The sequence below is a fragment of the Oryza glaberrima genome, chromosome 2, assembly GCF_000147395.1.
Source record: "Oryza glaberrima chromosome 2, OglaRS2, whole genome shotgun sequence".
Taxonomy (NCBI): Eukaryota; Viridiplantae; Streptophyta; class Magnoliopsida; order Poales; family Poaceae; genus Oryza; species Oryza glaberrima.
This window is the reverse complement of record NC_068327.1, coordinates 20,151,223-20,175,816: the sequence shown is the minus strand read 5'-3', so window position 1 is coordinate 20,175,816 and position 24,594 is coordinate 20,151,223. Positions and strand designations below refer to the sequence as shown.

At 38.2% G+C, this 24,594-nt stretch overlaps 1 protein-coding gene across 2 annotated transcripts; it reads right to left on the bottom strand.

Annotated features, from left to right (window-relative positions):
* Positions 1-810: 810 nt before the first annotated feature.
* On the bottom strand, positions 811-23,519 carry LOC127764272 (myosin-6-like). Of its 2 annotated transcripts, XM_052289125.1 has the most exons (39): positions 23,108-23,519; positions 21,935-22,063; positions 21,521-21,664; positions 21,036-21,181; positions 20,800-20,956; positions 20,499-20,557; positions 20,205-20,364; positions 19,488-19,637; positions 19,262-19,398; positions 19,006-19,152; positions 18,793-18,894; positions 16,154-16,211; positions 15,949-16,050; positions 15,593-15,630; positions 15,331-15,457; positions 14,607-14,774; positions 14,379-14,510; positions 11,533-11,642; positions 11,404-11,464; positions 10,758-10,935; positions 10,465-10,670; positions 10,193-10,312; positions 9,243-9,341; positions 7,464-7,673; positions 7,007-7,146; positions 6,797-6,905; positions 6,588-6,626; positions 6,419-6,499; positions 6,157-6,327; positions 5,876-6,025; positions 4,648-4,821; positions 4,245-4,397; positions 4,092-4,162; positions 3,908-4,007; positions 3,489-3,545; positions 2,337-2,393; positions 2,110-2,190; positions 1,425-1,510; positions 811-1,311 (listed from the first exon to the last, which is right to left on the bottom strand). In XM_052289125.1, the coding sequence occupies exons 1-39, from the start codon at positions 23,108-23,110 to the stop codon at positions 1,197-1,199; spliced, it is 4,527 nt and encodes a 1,508-aa protein (XP_052145085.1). In that variant the 5' UTR covers positions 23,111-23,519; the 3' UTR covers positions 811-1,196. The 2 variants fall into 2 exon arrangements, with proteins under 2 accessions (XP_052145085.1, XP_052145086.1); XM_052289126.1 differs by lacking the exon at positions 23,108-23,519 and having other exon boundaries at positions 21,954-22,053.
* Between the last annotated feature and the right edge of the window lie 1,075 nt (positions 23,520-24,594).

The window sequence follows — 24,594 nt, the reverse complement described above, 5'->3', positions numbered from 1 at the left end:
CAGTTCATAACATGTAATGAGGGGATGCGTGGGTAGACTACGGTAGACTACTTAATCCAGGATGCACATTTTAGATCCAATGGTCCACAATTTTGTTTCATGTATTCACATAGATACTTGTGCGTCTAACCCTACCCTTTGTTTTGAAGCCTCTTACATGGCAAAAAAAAAAAAAAAACAAAAAAAAAGTCATGATTTACTTTCCTTTCTCCCCTCACCCCAACTCTTTTGTTGCTTATGTTTATTCGGTGTACAACTATTCATCTAACTTGTTATCTCCGTTTCTAAGGGGGTGTTTAGATCCAGAGGTGTAAAGTTTTGACGTGTCACATCAGGTATTATACAGGGTGTCGCATGGGGTGTTCGGACACTAATAAAAAACTAATTACAGAATCGTCACTAAACCGCGAGACGAATTTATTATGCCTAATTAATCTATCATTAGCAAATATTTACTATGGCACCACATTGTCTAATCATGGAGCAATCAGGCTTAAAAGATTCGTCTCTTAAATTAGTCGCAATTAGTTTTTTAGCTTATATTTAATACTTCATGCAGGTGTTCAAATGTTCGATGTGATAAGATGTAAAATTTTGAGGTGGGATCTAAACACCCCCTAAATATAAGTATTTATAGATTCAAATTTTGCACACAATATAATATAAACATTTCTATAGTAATTTTAACCATCCCCAACATCCAACCACCCATTAGCATGCGTTTGGTTCGGGATGAATTAGCATTTGTTTGCTTATCCCAACGCAGCTCTCTTGCACAGCAATTGAACTTAAATGTTAAACAGAAATTCCTTTGCGAAAAAAAAATGATTTAACTTATTGATATTTTCCAGTAGTTCTGTACAATAAAATGGAATCGATATGGCTTTTTAAAAAAATGTTACTAACTACAAGTTGTGCAGGATAAGGTAACCCAAGCGTGGCGCTTGAGTGTCTACAACCCTACCATGCCTACAAAAAAACTAGGAAGAATTTCTATATTCATATTTTGGACACATTTTTGGGAGGGCAAATAATTTTCCCAACCCAAGCCAACGAAAACATAGGGGAAAAGGAACCCCTACCTACCAAAAAGAATAATTTACACAAGGAACCGCAAGGACAGAAATCTACAACATCGATGGTACAAAAAAGAGGTCTGGCTGTGCAGCATGTATGTATATGGTCTTTGAGGGCTCTCAGCTCTTCAAGAATTGGAATGCGGGGATTGCAACAAGTTCTGGTGGTGGGGCTATGTGCTGAAATTCTTTAGAATCCATAGAATCCCCAATCTCCTCAAGTGATATGGGCATGCTGCAACACACAAATTAAAAAAAAATAATATCAGTACCCCAGCGTTTGCTGTTCAGGACATCCTTGGAAGAACGCCAGTGCCATATTGGCATAGTTATTTTGTTTTTGTTCACCTTATTTCATCATCCAATAAAAAGGTATTCTCTGAACTATCTTGGCCTGATTCCTTCGTTATCAGCGTCCTCATTTCATCAAGTACCTACAATCCAGTGGCAAATAAATGAGCTCTTGATTTTTGTCAGCAGCTATGTGTTCTACTGAAGGGCAACGTGTAAAATAAAATAAATGCACAACGTTTTGGGTTCATATTCAATATATTCACAATATTGGAATGGCCTAACTATTTTTTCTATCCTAATGAATTAAGCTTATCACACTGCAGAATAATTGAAAATTGTGGTTAGCTGTTAGCTTACTAGCTTACAGCAAAGAACACCCTAAAGTCCTGAACCTCAGACCACTCTGGTAGATATTCTGTATGCATGTTTCTGACTGGAAATCTACTTTTTGAATTACACAGTGGAAATTTTAACAACCCAAGACCCTTTGGAACGTATTTTCCAAACCACACCAATCACTTCTTCATAAACGTCACCTTTTCTGATGGTTTGCAACTTGCAACCCCCAGAAAAAAGATACCCAACTGATAAAAGGAAAATAAAAAAATATGGATAAATGAAGGAACTTGTACAAAAATTATCTTGTTTTATATAGCAAATTTTATTACACACTCAAAATGGTATGCAAATATCACGATTGCTATTGAACCATAAAAATTAGCAGGGTTTCTCCTCTTACCTCTTCAGATACACTCTCTGTGTTGTATTTGTCATCCCAGTACTGTGTGCATATTTTGTACAGCTGCTGGACACTTAGTACCTGCATATTACCACAGCAAAATGCAATATACATTATCTTCCCATGCCTGCAGCCTGTACCCATCCGTCATCCGTGTGCCCACACATGTGCACGTGCGAAGACAGGAAGGGAGGGAGGGAGGGAGAGAGACAGAGAGAGGAGCATACTGGGCACAGATCATTGACAATCTCATCATATGAAATCCTGAATTTTTTAAATATGACCTACACAACAACAGAAATATGTAAGTCATCATCATCAACAAGGAACGTGAAGTACAAACATCCCAGTCATATCATCATCAACAAGAAAGCTTCATGGAAAGAAACTAAAGTCAGATTGCCCCTGTGTAACTTGGTTGGTTGAATCTTTACTTATCCAATGAGATTTTTGAAGTGTCTCTGAAAAGACACCACATTGTCAAAAAGAACCTAAATCTGCTAATCTTTTTGTGCTGCACACTTCTGAAAACAGAAAATATTGAATGAAACGTAACACAATGCAGTCAACTAAGGTTTTGCCATACCAAAAGATTTTGCCCAAATAGTATGAATTTGGTGTGTACAAGTTTCGATGATTGTTCCAGTGACAAGGTGGATTTAAATAAATACATCCTTTTTGTTTTAGAATAAAATGACACACTAGAAACTGCACATAAGCTTGAGAAAAGCACTATGTCATTATCTAAATGAGTTCCCAACATAAAATAGATTTAATTTCATAATAAAATCTCATATATTGAGGAACGATGTACATATCAACATCTTGGACTGTCTGGCCAACTTACAGCTGGATTTGATACATGCTATATTCAATGCCAATTATCAAGGGTAAACAAAATATGCAGTGGAAACCACATCTTTGGTGGAAACCATACAAACTATATCATAAAAATTTTCAAATTATCTTTGAAAATTCACACATAGGTAACATAATATTAGATACGAAATTGCAAGACCAAACTATATAAACATAACAAATAGTGAAGAATATAAAAAAATCAGGAATAATGTTTTTTCATAGTAGCTTGTTAATTTTATGTCTCATAAATGACTCAATTTGGTAGTTCAATTTTGTATGGTTTTCTAATATCATCTTATCCGTGTGTGAATTTTTTGAGATTTTTTTAGAACTTCCATGCAGTAGAACATTTGCTTCTGTCCAAGTTTGCACCAAGTTATCAAGTCAACATTTGCTTCTGCTGTGTGATACATGATTTCAGGACACTACCAAGTTAAGGAAAAATAATGATGAAATGCACGAATTGATCTAACAATAGAAAGTGGACCCGAAATATGAGTGCATGAGATGTAACATACCAAGAAACCAACAGCTTGCCTTATGTGCTTGAGTTCATCCAATGCAGATCCTACGTACTGTTGGCATTTAACAGTCAGGCAGGGGGAAACGTGAAAAATTGCAATTCTTGACATTGAGGCAAACAACGAAATATTATAATAAAGTTGTCCAGCATTATAAACTTGAGTTAACAAGGTTAACGTAAGAAAAATTGCAATTCTCATCATTGAGCAGATCAAGGAAACAAACTAATAATGTGGTTCTGCACATTATTATGAATTAGAGTAAACATTGCTAATCTGACTGGTTATAGAGGATGAACACTTGTTGCTCACAGTAGTGAGGTGATACAGCTTAATTCAAAGTTTTGCTGCAAAGAATTAAAAATAACAACTTAAACTACTCGAGACATATGATGCAAGTGCATTCATATCATTACCTCTGGTTTGACTTCTCCACACCACACCTCCATTTGTGCTAATCCTTGTTTCACATACTCTCCATTGCTGAAAGAGCAGCACTCATGGCGTACAAGAAGGCTGAAAACAGTGCAGCCAAAGAATAACGAATTTATGATATTGGACAAAATTGAAAGGTTAAGGTTAGTATCAGCAGACAATTACCTATTAAAAAGTTGGGCATTGATGAATGAGAAAATTTGGGTAAATATCTTCCTCATAAAAATTGCCGGGACCTAAAATTTTAGCAGAACGTTTAGAATACCATCACTAGTTGTAGTTATGGTATGTACAGAAAATGAAGTAGTAATTTCTTACGCAATTTTCTTGTAGGATTTTCAATAGTTCATCCAAATTATCAACTATCGCTTGCCAGTAGCTACCTTGATTTGAAAATGAACGTCCCCTTGGTAAACTCGATGTCCCAAATGAACACCCTCTTACCATACTGGCTTTCATGATTCTTGGGACCTGCAGTAACACAATATAACAATTAACTCTAAAAAGACTAATAAAACACCTGCAGGCATTAAAACAATATAGACATATAGTATTGGATGCACTAAACAACAGCCTAGTCAACAAATAATGGGTTTTATTAGCAAATATGCATATCATGAACATACATTGTTTATTCGCTCACAATAATGCACCAGTTTGTGCAATGGTGTCTTTCAACTGATATTTCAATTGACAGAATAACCAACAGAAATCAGTTTACCTGAATAGCATGTGAGAGTAGTGAAGATAGTTCTTTCTTCACATTGTCACGGATCATTCCATATAATCCTTCGACAAAAGCTGTAAGCTGCTGCTTAAAAAGAAAAGCAGGATACTTGGCCTCAATTTGGCGCACAAGGTCCATATCAACAGTGATGTTTGACGAGCGGAACACCTGGCCACAAAACACCAGAACAATGCAGAAACCATGTCTTTATGAACAATGTGACGAAGGGGAAAAAATGCTAATTTGGTTAATATCATGAGATTGGATGAGTTTATACTTCATTTGTGTCCAAAACACTATTATGCCCCAGAATAAGTTCAATATTAAAATAAAATGGTAAAATTAACAAAAATTCTATAAACCATCATCCAAAAAAAAAAAGGATCACTACTAAAAGACTACATTTCTTTAAAAATAGAAGGTAGTAAATTATATGGTTCTTAATTTTCCTGAAAATATTACATCCAGAAATTCCTTTGGTATAGACTGGAGATAACAACTTATATCAGTATTCCCATTTTCTATGACTAAAAGAAACATTTCAAGCTACACAAAAAATTCTCCATCATAAAGCCTTTTTTGAAAAATATCTCTGATTTTTTTTTTTGAAATTCCCTATAATTTTTGGTTGACATAAGAGCGCAATGGTCCTTTTCGGGTGAGTCTAACGGTTAGCTAGACTTGACAGGATGGTATTGGAAAAAAAGAGAGATGAGCAGTACTGAATGAGTGGAAAGTTGAAGTGAAAAATTTTGATGGTAGGAGGATATAAGTGAAACATTTTGATAATAGAAAGATAAAATAGTTCAGGTGAGAGACCAAAAAGAAAACCCTGTGTTATGAATAGGGTAAATCATAATATTATGTAAATAGTTTTAAGAAACAAATGATGACATCCATGTGGCCAACCTCGAAACATTTTTAATGTTAGGTCAAATTTGAAAAACTTCGGCTGCACAAAATAATAGGGTCGTAAGAAACATTGATTACGAATAATAATTCGAAGTGATAATACGTTGGCAAAAGTATCAACCTATAATATTGTGAAAATACTCTCAACAAATCTACTATTGTCATTTTCATATGGCGCATGTTGATATATAAGTTAATAAATTTTAAAAAGAGCAAAGAAGTAATATTGATAAGTGAAAACACAGAACTCCAACTTCTAAGGATTTGATGGTTCATATGGTGACTGAAGTAGTGAAGTGGCAAAACATACCATCCTCCCTAGGAATGATGACTGAGTCTGTGGTTTTTTCCGTGGAGTGCCTCCAGATGAGCCAGCAGCTTTTAGGCTCTTTTGCAACATAATCAATAAAGTTGATGAAGTTGATAACCAGTATGCAAGATCCTCATTGCTATCGTGTTTCTGACATACAGAAGGAGCCATTTTTGTAAGAGAATATTGATAAAATTGTCATGCATTTCAGGAACAGAATGGTTGTGAAACAAGAGTAGTTGACCAAAAGGGGCACATATAGTCAACACCAGCAAAGATACCTGCATCGTAGAACCAAAAATTTGAATAAGCCGATCAAAAACAGATGTTTTCTCTGTTTCAAAGATCTTCCAATGAACCAGACATTTATATATGGTTATTGCAGCAATTGGTTTTCCTTCACTGAAGCCAATGTTTTCAGTAACACAGTTTATCAGTGCATCAACACTCTCCTGTAAAGTTGTGGATGAAGGAAATCAACATCTGTTCCAAAATAACGTCACTAAATGAATTAAACAAAAAATGCAAAAAGTTTGAACATACATGCTGCCTCTCAAAAAAGGATGGTCTTGGCTGTGCGAACTTCCCATATTCTTTAGAAGCTGGAGGTGTACCATGAGGTGTCTGGAGAGAAAAAAGCAATTTAGATTCAATCATAAAACTGAAAAGTATATATTGATTTAACTAGCTCTACAAGACAACTGCTTCCAACCATCTGTTCATCCCCGTGTGGACTGCCATTAGTTGAATTCTGCAAAGGTGGAAAGCCAAAGAAGGGACTCAGTAAAGAGAAGGTAAAAACACCAAAAAAATGGATGAATGGAAAAAAAGAAAGGACCAGAAGACTGATATTTGTACTGGACGTAAAGAATCATGAGTGTAAGACAAAGGAGGTAGGACTAGGATAGAAAAGGCACTTACAGCTTTTGGAGACGTGTTTTCAGGTATTGTTCTCACAGGAGAACGAAACAGTGCCTGCTGCCGGAGAACTTGATTTTCCAGTTCCATGTTTGTTAGTTTTTCTTGAAGACTGTATGGAAAAAAAGCCAATCAACTAAAAAGAACACATATAGAGGGGTTATCAATATCTAGATATGCTTTATATCATGTAAACAATGCCATAGCTAGGACCTTAGCATTGTGTTCATTAGTCCATTTATCTTTGACTCTGCATCTGTGGCTTTCTTCAGCAACTCTTCTCTAGCTTTCTTCACTTCATCAAACCTCTGTTCCGTTTCATCAATTTTTGTCTCGAGAGAAGCCACAAGTGTCTAAACATATAAAAGAAAAGGATTAAGTCATTTAGCTCATTATATTTTGTGGTACAACACAGTAATACCATGACTTGTATAAAAAAGAAACTCTATTTGTAATGTTGGTGCCAACAGTATGGTTGTATGTTTAATATGCTCACAAAAGAATCCAGGGGTCTCCTTACCTGGCAAGCTACACTACCAATTTACAAAATGGAATAAATGTCCTTCACTTGTCAATATACATAATACCCTGAATGGTCCGGATTACCATGAAAGTGGACAAACTTGCTAGTCCAAATGTGCAATGAATCAACTGTAGTGAAGATGTTTACCTTGAGCTTCTCGTTTTCAGCTGTGAGCTCATTAACAAGAGTTGTATCAACCTGGACCTCTGGTACTAAGGCAGCTTTCTCCCATGCTGCTTTAGCAGTTTCTTGTTCCCTTTTTAACAAATCTTTTGTTTCATTGGACTGCAATTCAAGTTCCTGCAATTTCTGTTGCAGCTTCTTATTTTCTTGTGACTTGGCTTCTTCCATGTCAACCTGCAGGCCAGCAAACTTTGCATAAGACACTTCATAGATGTAAAACAAAAACGAAACAAATAAAATCTGTGTTGTGATTAGAAATTGATTTTACTTAATTACTCCTTCCAATCATGGGATCATGTTTTTCTTCACAGCTAATCTGTATTGGATTGCAAAATATTGCAAAAGTATTTTTTGAAACAATCCAAATTTAGGACTCATATGCATCAATTCTAGATGTTTAATATGATAATGATATTCAAAGTTCTAAAAGTTTGACTTGAAACATCTCCAGAACAACATGTTTTCATGACCAGGGAGTATATATATATATATGTTATCTTTAATTGTGCATGCAGTTTATTAGAACATGCTATCAGGCAAAAAAATGCAGCCATTGGTCTCAACCTCTAGTCACCTTAAGCTTCCAGGAAAGTGGCATTCATGAAATAGCAAGCACGCAGATAAAATTTTGAAATACAAACAAACCATTTTTTGCAATTTTAAACCATCCATGATTAAGATAGAAACACAGGAAATAATTGCTGAATACATTAGGAACTATCTCAGCAATGGGTAGTGTGCCCATAGAATCCCATAAATATGTATAAGTAGACATGGGGTTGGTACCACCACTTCCTTGGCGTATCGTTTGGATATCCAGATTACCATCAAATTCAGTTTTCATGTTTGTAGTATGTACTATTTCTTGCTTCCTCCTAATGAAAGCACGAAATTGACTACTCAGATGTAGTTAGTTGTATGTTTATCTAGAGTACAATCTCCCATAAGGGCTATCAATATATTAAGCCTCTTCTGATGTCACCTTTGAACAGATGTTCTGGTGAGACGTTTACCTTCCCCATCTTCACACAGTTCCTAAACTTAATTTATACTTTAATTAGACATATGACCTATATTGAACCTTTCCGACTCTAGTCACACCATCATTTCTTGAACCACCATCTCCCACTACACCTCAAATTTCACCATCTCGTTATGCTATGCCTCCAGCTGCATAATCTAGTTCCACAAATCTCCTTCAGCTATAACTCTAGCATTCTGTACAATTCCATTTCATAGTCATCAATGTTTATCCTGCTTCGATGATCATGACCATACTTACTCCTAATTAGTATCACATCAACAAATGGTCAATTCATGTAGCAGACACACTCATGAAAACCAGATCTATGTTAGCTTTGACCTGTTTATTTTAAGTATTTTTGGTGTTTCAGATTACATTTAGACTTTTGGTGAACAAGAGCCAAAGATGAACTTTTTTCCGAACAGACAGATAGGAATTAACGAAGAATTCCAAAATGTTGGCAAATACTTATATTTCTAGAACTGTCAATATTAGGCATAGCAAGTCCTTCCTGTGCCAGTACACTAGTTGTGAATTTCATTTTTTTTCTAAAGTTATTTCTTTGTCCCATTTATATTTTAACATGAAATATATATATAATCATAGAGAATCTAATGATGTAATATGTGCAAGCGAAATAATAACACATGTTACATCAGCTGTAGACAAATACAACATAAACGGTCTGACTGTAAAAACAAAGCAATCTCTGAATTTACCCTAATGCGTTTCTCCAGCTGAAGCCGCCAAGTTAGCTCTTCAACTTGTTTCTCTAATTTATTCTTAGCAGCTTGCAGAGCACCAGTTTCTTTTGCAGCCTGAAAGTAGCAAAATAAAGTGATATAAGTCAACGGACCAAAGTAGATGAACTAACTAGGACTGTTTGAAACTCTAGCTATGGTCTTAATGATTATCCATATTACCAGAAGTGTGACAGGCTGCTGGCTTACAACTATTAAATGAACTTGCAGGTAAAGGAGTTTTGGCGAAACTTGAAAGCTAGCATGCTCTTTTATTTCATCTATAGGAGGGTACATGCTAGGTTCATGAAAGTATGGTATATACTAAGTTATCGACAACTTCAAATTTTGAATAGCATTGCCATATTATAACTAGACTAATTTGAAATTCTGCTTTCATGTAATTTCCAGCCATGCAACCATAACAAGCTCATGATGAGCAGTGACATCAAGGCATATCAGCAGAGGTAAAGATGTACTCCCTCCTTCCTAAATTGATCATCATATAATGGAATTCAAAATTTCTCAAATTGATCATCATATAACCGCATGGACACGGATTTCATCATAATACAATTAATGCAACATGGGAGAATGTGTGCATGCTAAGGTGTGATTGGCATGATGTTTTACTCGATGCATGCATTGTGGGAGAATGTGTGCATGGTGTCTTAATTGATGTGATTTAAATTATTCTTGGTCTTGGTGCATAAACATATATGATGATCAATTTGGGAAGGAGGGAGTAAATCGAAGCCAAGTTTCATCAGGAAATGGTAAATATATATGCCGGACCTCTTATGGATGGACTTTATTACGAAGTCTAGTGCCTAGGTCTAACACAATGGAAATAGCAAATGTAGAAGAAACAAACAGTCAAGGTCAAAGAAAAGAAAACATAGCGAAACCGTTCACATGGTGGTTCTTACCATTTTAAGTTTTCGAAGTTCTCTTCTGGCCAACCTCCCTCTCCAAGCACATTGGGTTGTGATCGCTGCTTTCTTCAAGCCCATGTACTGTGAGTGTGCTAAATAACTGCGACAGTAACTCTGAATGGACAAAAATATCAAAACTATTGTTAAGGTAGTGATAGGTAATAAAGGAAGATGCATATACAAAGCTTGAACCAATTCACTCACAAAAGATATAATTTTACATAAATTTCAGTAGAAAAAGAATACATTGTGACCAGAAAATGGACCTGAATAATCACTGCAGCTTTTGTCTGCTGACGGTACTGGAGTTCCTTGCGAGCCGCCATGCCACGTAGACCAGATTGGACAGTAGTTGATGCAGAACAGAGATCTCTATAATTTTTCCTTGCAAAATGCATACGGTAATAGGTCTGAATTGTCAAGGTCGCAGCCTTCCTGCGGAGGTCTTCATAATAATGTCTTGCAATTTGTCCTTCAGTTGGCACAGATCATAAGCATTACCTCCACTTAAAATCATACAAGAGTAAAGTCTTTTCAATATTGTTCCACAAAAATATACCTCTGCATACTGCCTGAAGCTGAGTAGCAGATAATCGCAACTGAATGAAGTGTTTGTGAGCCAAGTATGATCGAACTTTTCTCTGGATTTTGCTAGCAGAACTGCTCAAGACCTCAGTCCTTCGAGCATCTAGCTCAGCCATCTGACCAGCACGCAGAAACACTTTCGTTTTCCCTATCTGTGGGGATAAGACCAAAAGTAATCAAAGCCTATACATCATCAACATTAGAACTTTTAAATACACAGCTTATCTAGATAGCATGGAGACTGCATTTAACATAGAATTCCATGTATTATTAATAAAGGAAATTTCTTGATCTATGGACAAAATATGTACACAAGTATTTCTTGTATTAGTTCAAGCTTTTTAAAAGATTGTGAAGATTTTTCATTTTCCATCATGCTAGACACTTTGGAGGAACTTGCATAAAGGCTGTTACAGAAGTACAGACCATTGAACAGAAGTTTATCTGAGTAGCATATTTACCAGATCAGTAGAAAACAACAAAGACATTGAAATTTAAAAGCAATGATATTAGGAAAAAATGTTAGAGAATTCGAAGAAATGCCAAATATATTATAAAAAAGTGATATGGACTAAAATTTTAAAACATTACAACTGCAGATTGTAATACATATTGGTTACCTGATAGCCTGTGAGATTGACTTTCTCAAGAAGCATTTCTGTAGCAGTAACTTCATCATAACTGCCAACAAAAAGTCATTAGTCTTTCTAGAAATAAAAAGGTTTAAAAAGTCGAATCAATAGATTTACCTTTCACCAAGAACTTCAGGTAGCAAAACACCAAAACGATCAACAAACTCATCAAATGTTCTTCTTGTTGGGTACCCTAGGCAGCTTATTCTTATTGCCTCTAGCACTCCCTGTTTAAAAGGTTAATGCATGCGGTGAAATCAATATCCCAAAAGGCCAAAATACAAGTTAATATGAACTGCATGAAAAACATGCAAGTAATAGCAGTCAAATTTATCTGCTGGAATACTACCACCATGTCTTTATTGCAGAATCATTTTTTTCTAATGTACTTGTGTTTCTACTGTTACACATTTGGACCCATATGAGTTCAAAAGAACAAAGTTTAGAAGATTGCCTTTTATGATGTAATTTGGCAAAGAAAGATACGCAGAAATACGTTCAATTTTCGCATGATAGGTTCATAGTATTTTCTAAGTGAATAAACACTCAAGCCTTCTGATTTATGCGTGCAAGGTGAGGTTGTGATTTGAGCCCAAAGGAAAGAGGGTAACATGGTGTTTTTGTACACCTTATGTTTACAGTGGCAACAAATCAGATGACTTCAAAGGCTGCGGTCCAAATAACTGCATAACATCTATCTAATGGCCTACAACACCCGGTAAATGGGTGTTGCCATAACTACAGTGGTTAAAGCATTATTTAGAATACCATAACAATGATTTGAGTAGCAATTTATGTGCTAGTACTAGGCCTTTTCTCAACATACTGTGGATTATAACTCTTTCACCCTGTGCAACTGAATTCGTAGGTTTTGACATCTCACTGTGTATGTGCAACAGGGTTTCATGATGGCTTATCACAAATGATCATGTGAGATTGTGAGTGGGAACAAAATTCATCTCCAAATGTATATGTAGGTTCATAATCTATCTTACCGATCCAAATGTTTTGATATTTGTGTAGAGAATTAAATGGATAAAGAGAAAATCCTCTATTTTCCATCCACACTTCCTATTTGCCCTTATTCCCCATCCAGAATGGCTATTCCCTTGTATGCCATGGGATAAAATTTCACATCACTTATATGACACTGGTATTGCCTATCCATCAGGAAATTTCCATGACAGGTGGGAGGCTTGTCACTTGTCAGTCTTTTGGTTAAGTGGCCAAACTACTCCCTGGTCCACATTGTTCCAGTATTCTAACAGTCAGCACAGGGCGCTGGGGCCTAGGCAGCTTCCTCTGTTCTTTCTTATTCATCTTCTTCCTCCATTTCTTGACTCTAAAGCAGGTCTAGCATGCCCATTGTCAGAAGTGCCTCCTCTGCCAATGGGCTTCTTCCCCATGCACCATGAGACCTCAAACAACTGGACCACTTGTTAGATATATTGTATAGCAAGCTGTGTAATTACCCTAACCAATAGGGTATTTTCTGCATATTTGTACACGTTGGCCCATTTTGGCACACAGCAATTCCAAGGCCGGCTAGCTCAACATAGCACACGTGCCATGCGTTTGTCCTCTTTGATCTTCTGGGAGAGATGCCTGAGGCATGTGGTCAATGGTGCGATGGTAGCTTAAGGTCCAGCAGCAAAAGGTTGGCACCACACATCACTAGCTACCAGCTGCCGCTGTGCGCCACCCCTTGCTACAGTTATATTCATTGTGATTTGTTTTGGTCCTTCTAATGACAGCGATTACACAACTATTAGGTCATTTCACATAAATTAGTGCATCCAGTTCGAGGTATCGCTATGTATCTGAAGAGATCATGCAGATCTTTTATCTCCTTATTGACCAAATGTTGCTTGTCGTCTCTCCCCATCTCTGTACAATGTGCCTCTATTCTAGTGGAGATAGGATTTGTGGCCTTGGTTCCCCAAGAAATATGGCTCCTGTGGGAAGACTGGATTCACACTGTCAAGCCATCGAGTGTAGAATTCCGGGGAGATGGGGAGTTCAAGGGGTGGGACCATGTGGCATCATCATTGAGCCGTTTATGTAGGGTCTAAGGGAATTCTGGTCTATCTGCACCATCTAAATGGCTGCTTTTTCATGGCAGAGTGGTAAACAACTGTTCCAGTGGCAGAATAGCATGTCTTGAGTAGCATATAAGGAAGCTTTGCAACTTTAGATGGCCAATAAAAAATTTTCATCAATAAAAGATGGACTAGTTAGTTCGAATCTGAAAATTGAATCAATCTCGAGGTGCAGATGCACTTACAAAACCATACTCCCTCCGTCCCAGAATATAAGAAGTTTTAGAGTTGGACACGGTTATTAAGAAAGTAGGTAGAAGTAAATGATGGAGTGTTGTGATTGGATGAGTAGTGGAGGTAGGTAGGAAAAGTGAATGGTGGAGAGTTGTGATTGGTTGAGAAGAAAATGTTGGTGGAGAAGTTGTTATATTTTGGGACAAATCCAGGGGGCTAAAAGTTGTTATATTTTGGGACGGAGGGAGTACCCTATAATTCTGTTTTTCTTGCATTTCTGCCACATAGGCATAATTAGACATGTTTTGCTGAGTATAGGTTTCCAAATTTCATTCTGGCTGGAGAAAGTGGTAGTATTGGGGTTTGACTGGCTAGAGAGACTGAGAGAGTGACAAATGATAGCCAGATGTGATGCCCAATGACATATCAGGTAAAAAAAAACACCGTCAATCAGCATGGAGAAAGCACTACAAAAAACTGGAATTACAAGAGTTAACTGATCTCGGCTCAGGATTATAAGGGCAAGGCATCTGCATTGAAATACACAGGCCAAAAATGTGATTTTTCCAAAGCTTTATCAAATTTAATCTAGAATATGGATTATTCACTCATAAAAGAATTTAAGAATGCTTGATATTTTTCCTAGACCTTGCATCCAGTAAAATAAATCAGGGTGATAGAGTTTCTTACTCCACATCGAAGTTGCTGGAGAACATTGCTGTTCTCAAAAATTGCTGGCTTGAGAACATTATTTGGCTTTATACAGCGAATGTAATGTGGTTCTACTGAACTCAAAGTTTCCAACAAAGCTTGCAGTTGTTGCTGTGATGCAAGAGAAAATTAAAATATAATCGTAGTAAGAAAACTATAGTGTAATGAAACTGAGTATGGAGTAAATAAAAGGAATAACATTTTTACCTTAAAGCTTGAACCTATGGATGTGAATTTTGTAGATTTAGTTGATTCTTCAGAAGGTGGAAAAAGACTTGAAACGAATGAACATCTAGAAGCATGTAACAGAACTTGATGCTCATTTACAGCATAGTCTATGTTCTTATCTAAAAACAAATCTGTTTGATAAGTAACCTGCAAAAGAAGAAACATGTGGTTACATAAGTCTCCACTGCATACTATGCAGGTTCAACTCTATAAAACCAAATTGTATGCCACTAGTTTACACAGCAGGCTAATCCATCTCGAACATAGATATATTAGTCATTTGTTGTAAGCTTGTATTGGACATGAAATATTTACTATTTATTATAAGTCTAGTTATCAGCCCCTTCTACTATGCTCCAATTGGTTAAGAGCTGTATATTTTTGGGAGAACACATAAGCAAGCACATGTTGCTATTGGCTGCGCATAGCTATTTTGAGTGACATCGGGCATAACTCTATTCCATTGTAACATGATCAACATAAAAACAAGATTGACTAGTATTAACGAGGCATGGCATGCCAATTTCAGCTGGATTGAATGCCAAAATGCATCCATCCCACAGCTTGGAAAGTTGTTTTCCCATACCAACTACGACGGTATGCTGCCATATGTGTCATTGTCATGAGCTGGTAATAAATAATTCCTCTATCAGCAGTCCTGAAAGTGGTCAGTAGGCAGACAAAAGAAATATATGACACTTACATGTCCGGCATAGTGATGAATAGTGAAATCAGAACGTGAAAATTTTGGCCTACTGAAGTGTTGGTTGCCCTTAAATTGTTGATATAGCTTCTCAGCAAATGTTTCATGGGTTGAATTTCGCAACATGCTGACATAAAAAATAAGGTATTGTTAGAAAAACTCAGAATGATAATTAAGAATACATGCAAATTTAAGGCTCAAACCCCAATACTACCACTTCCTCTAGCCAGAAAAGGAACAGTCATAATTTACTTGTGCATACCAAGTCTCATCGAGTAGAGCAATTATCCCCCCTGGTTTCTGTATGACAATAAATAAGGAGTCAGATATTGCATCATATATAAGGTTCAACCTATTGGAAATTAACCAGTGATATCTATGCATATATAGACACTGTAATTGAAACATGGAGCTCCATACTTTATATGAGATAACATTATATTCAATACTGCTTGAAAACATTAGTACATGGAAGTAGAGAAAGGTTTGGACGTAGGTGAATGAATTGTTCAGGGTTTCGGTCTATAGCGTGGGCCTAGAAGTCTATAACTAATCATCTCAATATAAAAAACAATTATATTGATAATAAACAAGGGGTTGAAACTGGATCCTGTTCACCTTCTCAATGAGATCAAGAATCTCCTGATTGTCCACAAATTGGATGTAACTCCAGTCAATTTCTTCCTTTGTATATTCCTCTTGCTCCATTTTAAACACATGCTACAGAAGAAAATATATAGAATTAAAAAGGTGACAATGTAAAGTTTAATTAATATAATAAAATATAGAATGCAGAACATCAATAACTATTCCATTCCCTAACCTGATTAAAGTGCTGCTGGAGCTTCTCGTTAGTTAAGTTGATACAAAACTGCTCAAAACTGAGGCATAGAAAAATATGAAGATGTAAATGTTATAATCTCCATATCAATAGATAAGCATATGGTTTCATATCATGCAATAGTTAATAACTGATTCAAGAATACATGCAAATTTAAGGCTCAAATCATAACAACCAACCAAGAAAGCAAACATTAAAGCCCATGGCCCAGATCTACACTTTTATTCGGTCATTTGATAACAAAACATTTTTCATATTTTTATCTTGCACATTCACAAGTTATTAGAATACAGGACCATGGACAAGATCCAACAACTTTAAGTGTCCAAGGCATCATAAAGTACAAGAGAAAAGATGTGTTTTGCCCCTGCCCACCAGTTGTCAAGTGAATGATTGTGTTCAGTCCTCCATGGCCGTGGTTTCTGAAGCTAGTAACAGAGCTAACACCATTTTCTGGACAGATGGTTGAATGGGCTTTGAGGATCTTGCGCTCCACTTGTATGCCCTAGTGCCTAAACAAAGGGCAAACCAGAGAACAGTCCTTGATGATTTGACTGATTGAAGATGGATTCAGGATGTTCAGGGAGCAGCATCTGTTGGTTCCCTTGCAGGCTTCCTTGATCTTTGGGATATCCTCTCTGAGGCGGAGCTACAACCAGGTGTTTCAGATGAGCATATTTGGTGACTTTCGAGCTCAGGCCAGTACTTGGTCAAATCGGCATATAATACCTCAAGGGGCTTCCAGTTTTCTCCTTGGAGCGTATATGGAAATCTTGGGCCCCTGCAAAATGCAGCTTCTTCCTTTGGCTGGTTGCATATAATCGCTGCTAGGCAGTGGAATGTCTATTACAGCGAGGGCTGCTGCATCCTGACCGCTGTCCTCTTTCTGACCAAGATGAAACAATTCTCCACCTCCTCGTCTTGTGCGTGTTTACTCGGAAATTTTGGTTCTCCTTATTGCAGCGGGTTGGCCTGGTCATACTCTCCTCAGCCAACAGACTTGTTGTTTGATGAGTGGTGGTGAAAGGCTAGCAACGATATGAGTGGCCTCATAAGGACAATTCAACTGTCTGTTTTGGACTTTGGCTATGTGGGTTAGATTTTATTGTTCTCCTTTATTCTTTTAATTCAAAGTCCAGTATTCTTTTTAGCCATATTGGAGAAATTCTGTGTTTAGCCATTGACAGGTGATCCAGTTCTATGAATTGCCATCAATGAACATGAATTCTATGAAATGCCATTGCACAAGTATATTTCTTCCCTTTTTGCCATCACCATTAGTTGATCTCCGTTAACCCATGCGAAAAGTACATTTTACCCCTTGAATAAAAGTACTCTCCTTAAATGCAATTTCTTTCCCTTTTCTTTTTGATACTCTTCAACACAAGATGGTTGTTTTTTTGTTACAATAATATACTACATATATTAGGCCATATTTTCCAAGACAACTATTTACATCATTTTCATGTGATCAATCACCATGCTTTTATATCCAACAAATATCAAATTTCCAAAGTTCAACTACATGCATACTGTAATGACCTATTTTAGTGACAAATAAAGCACCGTACTAGCACTTTCTATTGTTCAAATAAGCCAACTTTTCTACTTTGCAAAGAGCAACATTTCTTATAACCACCACTTGCCCCCACACCCCCCCCCCCCAAAAAAAAAAAAAAAAAAACAGAATCTATTCTATACCACTAAGCTTGTTCGAGTTCTACAATTTGCCATCGACATTGTTATCAATTGTTCTACGATACACCATTGAGTTGGGTCTTGTTTTCAAAAATACCCAAAATAACCTTATGGACAAACAAGATTAACAATTAATTTATATCATTACAAGTTTCAAAAAATTATGAAAACTTTTATGTGGCCTCCTTATGCAACATAGAAATTTGTATAGAAGTTTCAAGTTTTTTACATTTCTATTTTTTTAAGAAAAATATAATTTATCTGTTATATGCTATATAAAAGACTTTATTTTTTTAATATAAATCATCTTTGATGCACTATATAAAATATTTTTGTGCTATTATGTCTTGTATAAGCAAATTCTTTCTCATATACTACATATATATTTTTTTCCAAAAATGAAATATACCATAAAAAACATGAAACTTGTATACAAACTTCCATGTTGTGTAAGGAGGCCATACAAAAGTTTTCATATTTTTTTGAAACTTCTAAAGAGATAAATCAATTGTTAATCTTGTATGTCTCTTAGGGTATTTTCGGTATTTTTGAAAAGAAGGTCCAGCCCAATGGCATATTGTAGAACAATTGATAAAGTCACCGGTATATTATAGAAAGAGACAATGTCGATGGCGAATCGTTGAACTTGAACAAACTCAGTGGTATAGAATATATTCTCTCAGAAAAGAGAGAATAAAAGAAAGAAAGAAAAGGTAAGGCATAATTAATTTAAAAATCCATTTCAGATAGAAATGCACCGATCAGATAATTTCGAACTGAATGATAAAAAAGGTAAGTGGAGATATGTCGTACAGGGAAAAAAAAACTCTTCTCCTAGTCAAACTCAACAAACAGCATGATCGATGCACCTATTGCATGAAGATAAACACGAGACTAAATGCAAAAGCATACCAGTTAAGCACCTGTTTGTCTTGAAACTTTCAAAACCATATATATCCAGCACACCTATCAGAAGCTTTGAACTAGGATCTTGCCCTATTGAAGTATTGATCTTATTTACAAGCCTGAAAAGAAGAAAACATATAGTTGCCACTTATATTTCTGTGCAATACAAATTTTGTAATTATAATATAAAGCAGAATGGCAATAACCATCTAGACTAGTTCAGAACTTACCAATCAAACAACCGTGAGTAGACAATTCTGGCCAATGCATCTCTACTAAGAGCTGCTGCCCGGGCATCTAAATTTTTTACTATACTTTCACCACGTGTTGCTATTACACGCTTACACAAAGATTCCTCAAGAGCCTTCTCATCACACCTGCAGAACGTTTCCAAATGCATGTCATACCAAGGGTGAAGAGTGCCCAAAAATACTGTGCAAGGGTCCCCAAAAATACTTTGCATTGAGCCCATGGAATAACTAGTACATGAAAAGTTCAGAAGCTGTCCGAAGATGAAACTTGGATTTATCATCTTTGGGTACAGAAGAATCTGCTTCACTTCCTTCCACAAATTCTACATTGCCCAAATGAAGGATTGCAGCAACAACTCTGAATATTGCATCCTGCAAGAAATCCCAACAGAGGTCCTAATAAAAGTGCTCTTTAAGATAAACCAAACTAGTTTCCAATATAACTTTGCACTAAACCAAACCTGTTCATCAGAACTGATGCCCACTATATCCATTGCTCTTCTAGTTGCAATATATTCTGAAGAGTCATCCATCCCATCAAGCTTAATGCAATTAGACTGGTTGAGATAGTGAAATGATGCAGGATCTCCTAACTTATACCTTTCACGTTCCTAACACCAGCATTTTGAGTACAGGTCAAAAGTTGTAGATAGTACAGTTCATGGATAAAAAAGTGCATTACTTACAACATTGGCCTAATAGAACAACTAAAGAAAACAAGAGACAACAGCACAGAGTATTACAAGTTACATGCTTGTCGTTCAACATTTGAAGCAGCTAACACCAATAGGAATACTGTTTCCTACAGCAGTTGTAATTTTGAAAATGTGGTATCTTGACAACCAAAATGTGGATTCCCACTGATGTATAATGTAATCATTTGTGACAGCACATATTACATATACAAACATAGCAAGTTTACACCTGTTTTAAAGTACTCCTTAAAAAGGTTGAAAAGACATGTACTCCTACTGTATTATATTTAGAAATATAATAACATTGTGTTGGCTGCTTATGTTGCCCCTCAACTGATAAAGTTTACAATTGAATGAAAACCATATTTACATGATAAAAACTTCCTTTCTAATGGCTTGTAAGAAAGTTGGCAAAAGATACTGCTAAAATGTAAGTTGCAACCCTATATTTAAGAGTTTAATCTGTAATTGCCATGTTTTTACCTCCGCTGGTGCAGAACATAGCATGTAAAAGCAATGATAATTTCTCTCTGGATCAGATATTTGGCAAACACGAGATCTTTCCAAAAGATAAGTCCTTATGGCAGCCCCTGAGATTTTCCCACTCTGATCAAATTGAATCTCAACAAATTTACCAAAGCGACTGCATTGTGAGACAAAGGAAATGTGTGAAGACATATAGCTAAGAAGAAAGAGAAAATTTGTGTTAAATGAACAAATGCTAACCATAAAAACCAATTGGTAAAAATAGAACAGAAGTGTTATTGATGTTCACACCTTGAATTATTATTCCTGACTGTTTTTGCATTTCCAAATGCCTCAAGAACAGGATTGGACTATGTCAATGAAACCGGTAGATTGTGAAGTGTGAGTTAGTAATATCAAATATGAAAATATAAATATGATGAAACCCTGTAAAATGAAGTGTTTGATTTACATGTAATGATGTAATCACATATGATAGCTCATAATATGCATATACTGATATACATTATTTGACAGTCTCTTAAGATATTTGAGAGGCATAAGAGAAACATAACTAATAAGTGGGAAGTAAAAGTGCTAATGGATTTCTCACCTCCAGCACTTGTTGTTGCACTGACCGTCCACCCGATTGAACTTTGCCACCCATAAAAGCAAGATATTGCATAAGCATTTTAGTGCTTTCTGTTTTACCAGCACCACTTTCACCACTCACTAATATGGCTTGGCTGACACCATAATTCATCATATACCTGCACAGTAGAAATTTAAGATACATACATGAATTCAAGCAAAACATACTAAAGGCACTTTTGTTTGCTGAAAACAAACCTATATGCACGGTCTGCAATGGCAAAGGGATGGGGGCTCAGCTCACCAAATCCTGCTCCTTTGTAAATTTCCATCATATGATTGTTATACAGATGAGGAAGTCTTTGAAATGGATTCACAGCTATTAATATGTTGCCTGTATATGTCTGGGAGGACAATAATTCATTAGAGCAGTTAAGACGTTATCGAATTAGCACTTTAATCCATTAAACAGGTTAAAGCATGAAGAGCATTGCAAACGATATATTCATGTAATGTAGAAACTAAACACAAGTAAAAAATTTCAAATTCATGTATGAAGCATAAGAGTTATACAGGGGGTGAATTGATTAAAACAATTCCAGTGACAACCTACACCCTAGAGAACATGTATGAATGATGCAAATACAACCTACAAATCAGTAAGATCAAACAAAATAGAGGCTATAATGATGAATTAACTAAATGGCACAGGAAGAGTTAATGTGTTGCACAATTTATCTTACATATATCTCATTCATCCCATATCTAGACTTTAGGTTATGGAGAACTCCTGGTTCGTGTAGATAAGCTAGTCTCGTCATATCCTCGACACCACAGCGCTTTGCTTCTGCGTCCTTGGGATAGACACTTGATACATTTGCAGTAACCTGTAACAGAAATATAAAGCATGCCATTGCATGCATCAATTTATTACTATTTTAGCTATGAATCTTCAATACAATTAACCACTAAATGCACAACAAATTCACAGACAAGCTTAAACTAATCAACCTGGTACAAAAATCATATAGGGGGGAAATAGTGCAATAGCCTTGATAAAGCATGAATGAAAATGATGCAGCATCTTTGGACTACATGCATTCTCAAAATGCCACTTTGGGTGGGCAATGTATGTTATTGTGCATCTAACAACCAACCTTCTTCCCAGAAGTGCACCTTATAATTAGTTCATCCCCAGTGACCTGCTCCACCAGCCCATCAATCCAAGCCACATCAGCATCCTCAACCCAAACATTAGAACCCACAGTAAAGCGGACTTTGGATGCCTGCAACAGAATATTCATTGGTGCATGAATAAGGCTAATGGTGCTGAACTAATGACATGGTAATCTGAGTTGAACAAAACCGAGTGAAAAAAAAATACAGTAACAAAATCTCAGAAGTTACTGACAAAATATCTCTCGCTAGTTCAGCGCTTCTGCCATGCTATGACTTGCAAGTACAACATCAAGATTTTTTAATTAGTATTTACCCAACTTCATGCACTAGTCACCACAAAATAAATGTGAACTGATATAGAAAATATTGCAGAAAGTGCTGTTAGCCTGTATCCCAAATTTTGAGTGCCCATTTTGCATAACAAATTAACTCTTCAAGAAATGGATTGCAAAAGAGATTATAAAGCTCCTGGTTATCAAGAGATACTAGCACACACGTAAGATCTATATCACGTTCCATTAGCCTCAACTTCTCAACAGAGTCCGCAAGAAAACATGTCCAATAAATGTAATTGTACCCATGACCCCCAGCTGCGACCTATCAATACCAAGCTCATTTATTTTCAAAAGAACAACAAACGAAGCAATAGTGCTCATTTATCCCACAAACATCCAATTTATAGCCCATTAACCCAGCATAGTACCCTCACAAGAAGCATATAAATAAAGCTTCAACCATTGCACTAACATTTCCAAGTCCTTAAGATGTCCAGCACATCCAAGATTTCGCTCATCACGCTCTTACTCCCCTAATTTAGCTCGAACCTCTCCACATTGTACCATCACAGCAAGAATGGAGAACCCTCCTAACAATGCGCGACTATTCCAATCAGTTTATCTTGCAGAGATCCTACCTAACGTTTCCCACCGGTTTCGTCAGCACAACCGGTGCCCAATCAGAACACGCATTGAGCCCAATTGAACTGCGCAACAACTACAACTACTGAACTACAAGAGCTTCCGCTACGAGAACCCGCGAGACCACCCCCTTACTAAGCCTGCATTTCCAGCACCCAAATCCCCCAAGCACACCACTACTCAAGTCGCCGCGGAAACAGTAGGCGAAACCGACCGAGCACAAAATCGACTTACCATTTCGGCCGCGGGATCGGATGAAAGGTCAACGCCGCCCAGGACGTGGGGAAGGGGGGCGGGGCGGCTCCACCCGGGCGTGATCCAAGCCGCCCCGGACCTCCCTCGCTCGCCCTAGCTAGGAGGGGATGGGGGATAGTTAGCTAACAGCGGCGATCGCCGCCGCGCGGCCACGAGGCCTAGCTAGCCGCCAAGGCGGAGTCGGCGGCGAGGGAGAATGCGAGGCGGCGGCGTCGGCGGCGGGAGAGGTCGGGATCGAGGCGGAAGCAGCGAGGGAAGGAGGGAGGGAGGTCTACGGCGGCGGAGGCGATCGGCGCGCGGGAGGTAGGTAGCTGGGAGCGGCGGCGGCGTTGGCAGCTTGGGAGCGAGCGGCGGCGGCGGTCGGCGACGCGAGGCGTTTCGTGTGGCGTTCGTGGATCTGGTTGGTGTTAGGAGAGCGAGCACATGGGTAGTAGTAGTAGGACTAGTCACTACGCGAGCAGTAGCGCGCGCGCGCGAATGGGTCAAGCAGCCCACGTGCGCGGTCGTGGGAGGCCCATCGAGTGAAATTTTTACTTGGCCCTTTTACAAAAAAAACTCAACTATTTTATAAACGAATAAGTTCACCGGAGGTCCCTCAATTTAACAGCAAGATTTTTTGAGGCCCCTTAACCACATAACCAGAAATGTGCACCCCTAAATTTACATAAACCGTGCACACAAGATCCTATGGCAGTATATGTGGGTGGTTTCGCTGACGTGGCATCCTAGTAAGCAAAAATAAATAAATAAAGTACGTGGAGCCCACATGTAAGAGAGAAAACGATATGGGCCCACATCCCTTGTTTCTTCCCCTTTCTTCTCTTCTCTTGTCTTCTTTGATGGGCCGAGACGCGCGGGGCGACGGCTGGCGAGAGCGGCCGCGGCGGCGGCGGCGGCAGGCGAAGAAGGCAGGCGCGGTGGTGGCAGGCGAACGCGGTGGCGGTGGGCGAGAGCGGCGGCAGCGGCGGGCTAAGCAGGCAGGGGCGGCCGGCGAGGCAGGCAAGGGCGGCAGGGGAGAGCGGCGGCGGCCGCGCGTGCCCACCGTGGTCCTCCGTGTCCGCCTCGTCGTCCTCTGTGGTTGCGCCGCCGGCCGCGTCGTTGAGGCCGCTGCTCGTCGCGGTGGTCTTGTTCACATGGCCGAGCAGAGCGGACGGCGGGCGGAGGAGGGGGCCGTAACGGCGGAGGTGGCCGAAGGAGGAGCGTGGCGGCGGTGGGCGAGCTCCGCGGGCCTACACCGCCAGCCGAGCCATCATCGTCCTCGTCGTCAGCCGAGCCATCCTCATCCGCGCCAAGCGCCACGCACCGCTGGTTCCCCCTGCCAACTACACCCTCTCCGCGTCCCCGTCCGCATCATCGCGCTCTCCGTCTCCGACCCCGACGTCCCGCTCAGCCCCGCCGTCGACGAGTCCTACACGCTCTCCGTCGACAAGTCCTACACGCTCTCCCCGCCGTGCTCGTCCGCTCGC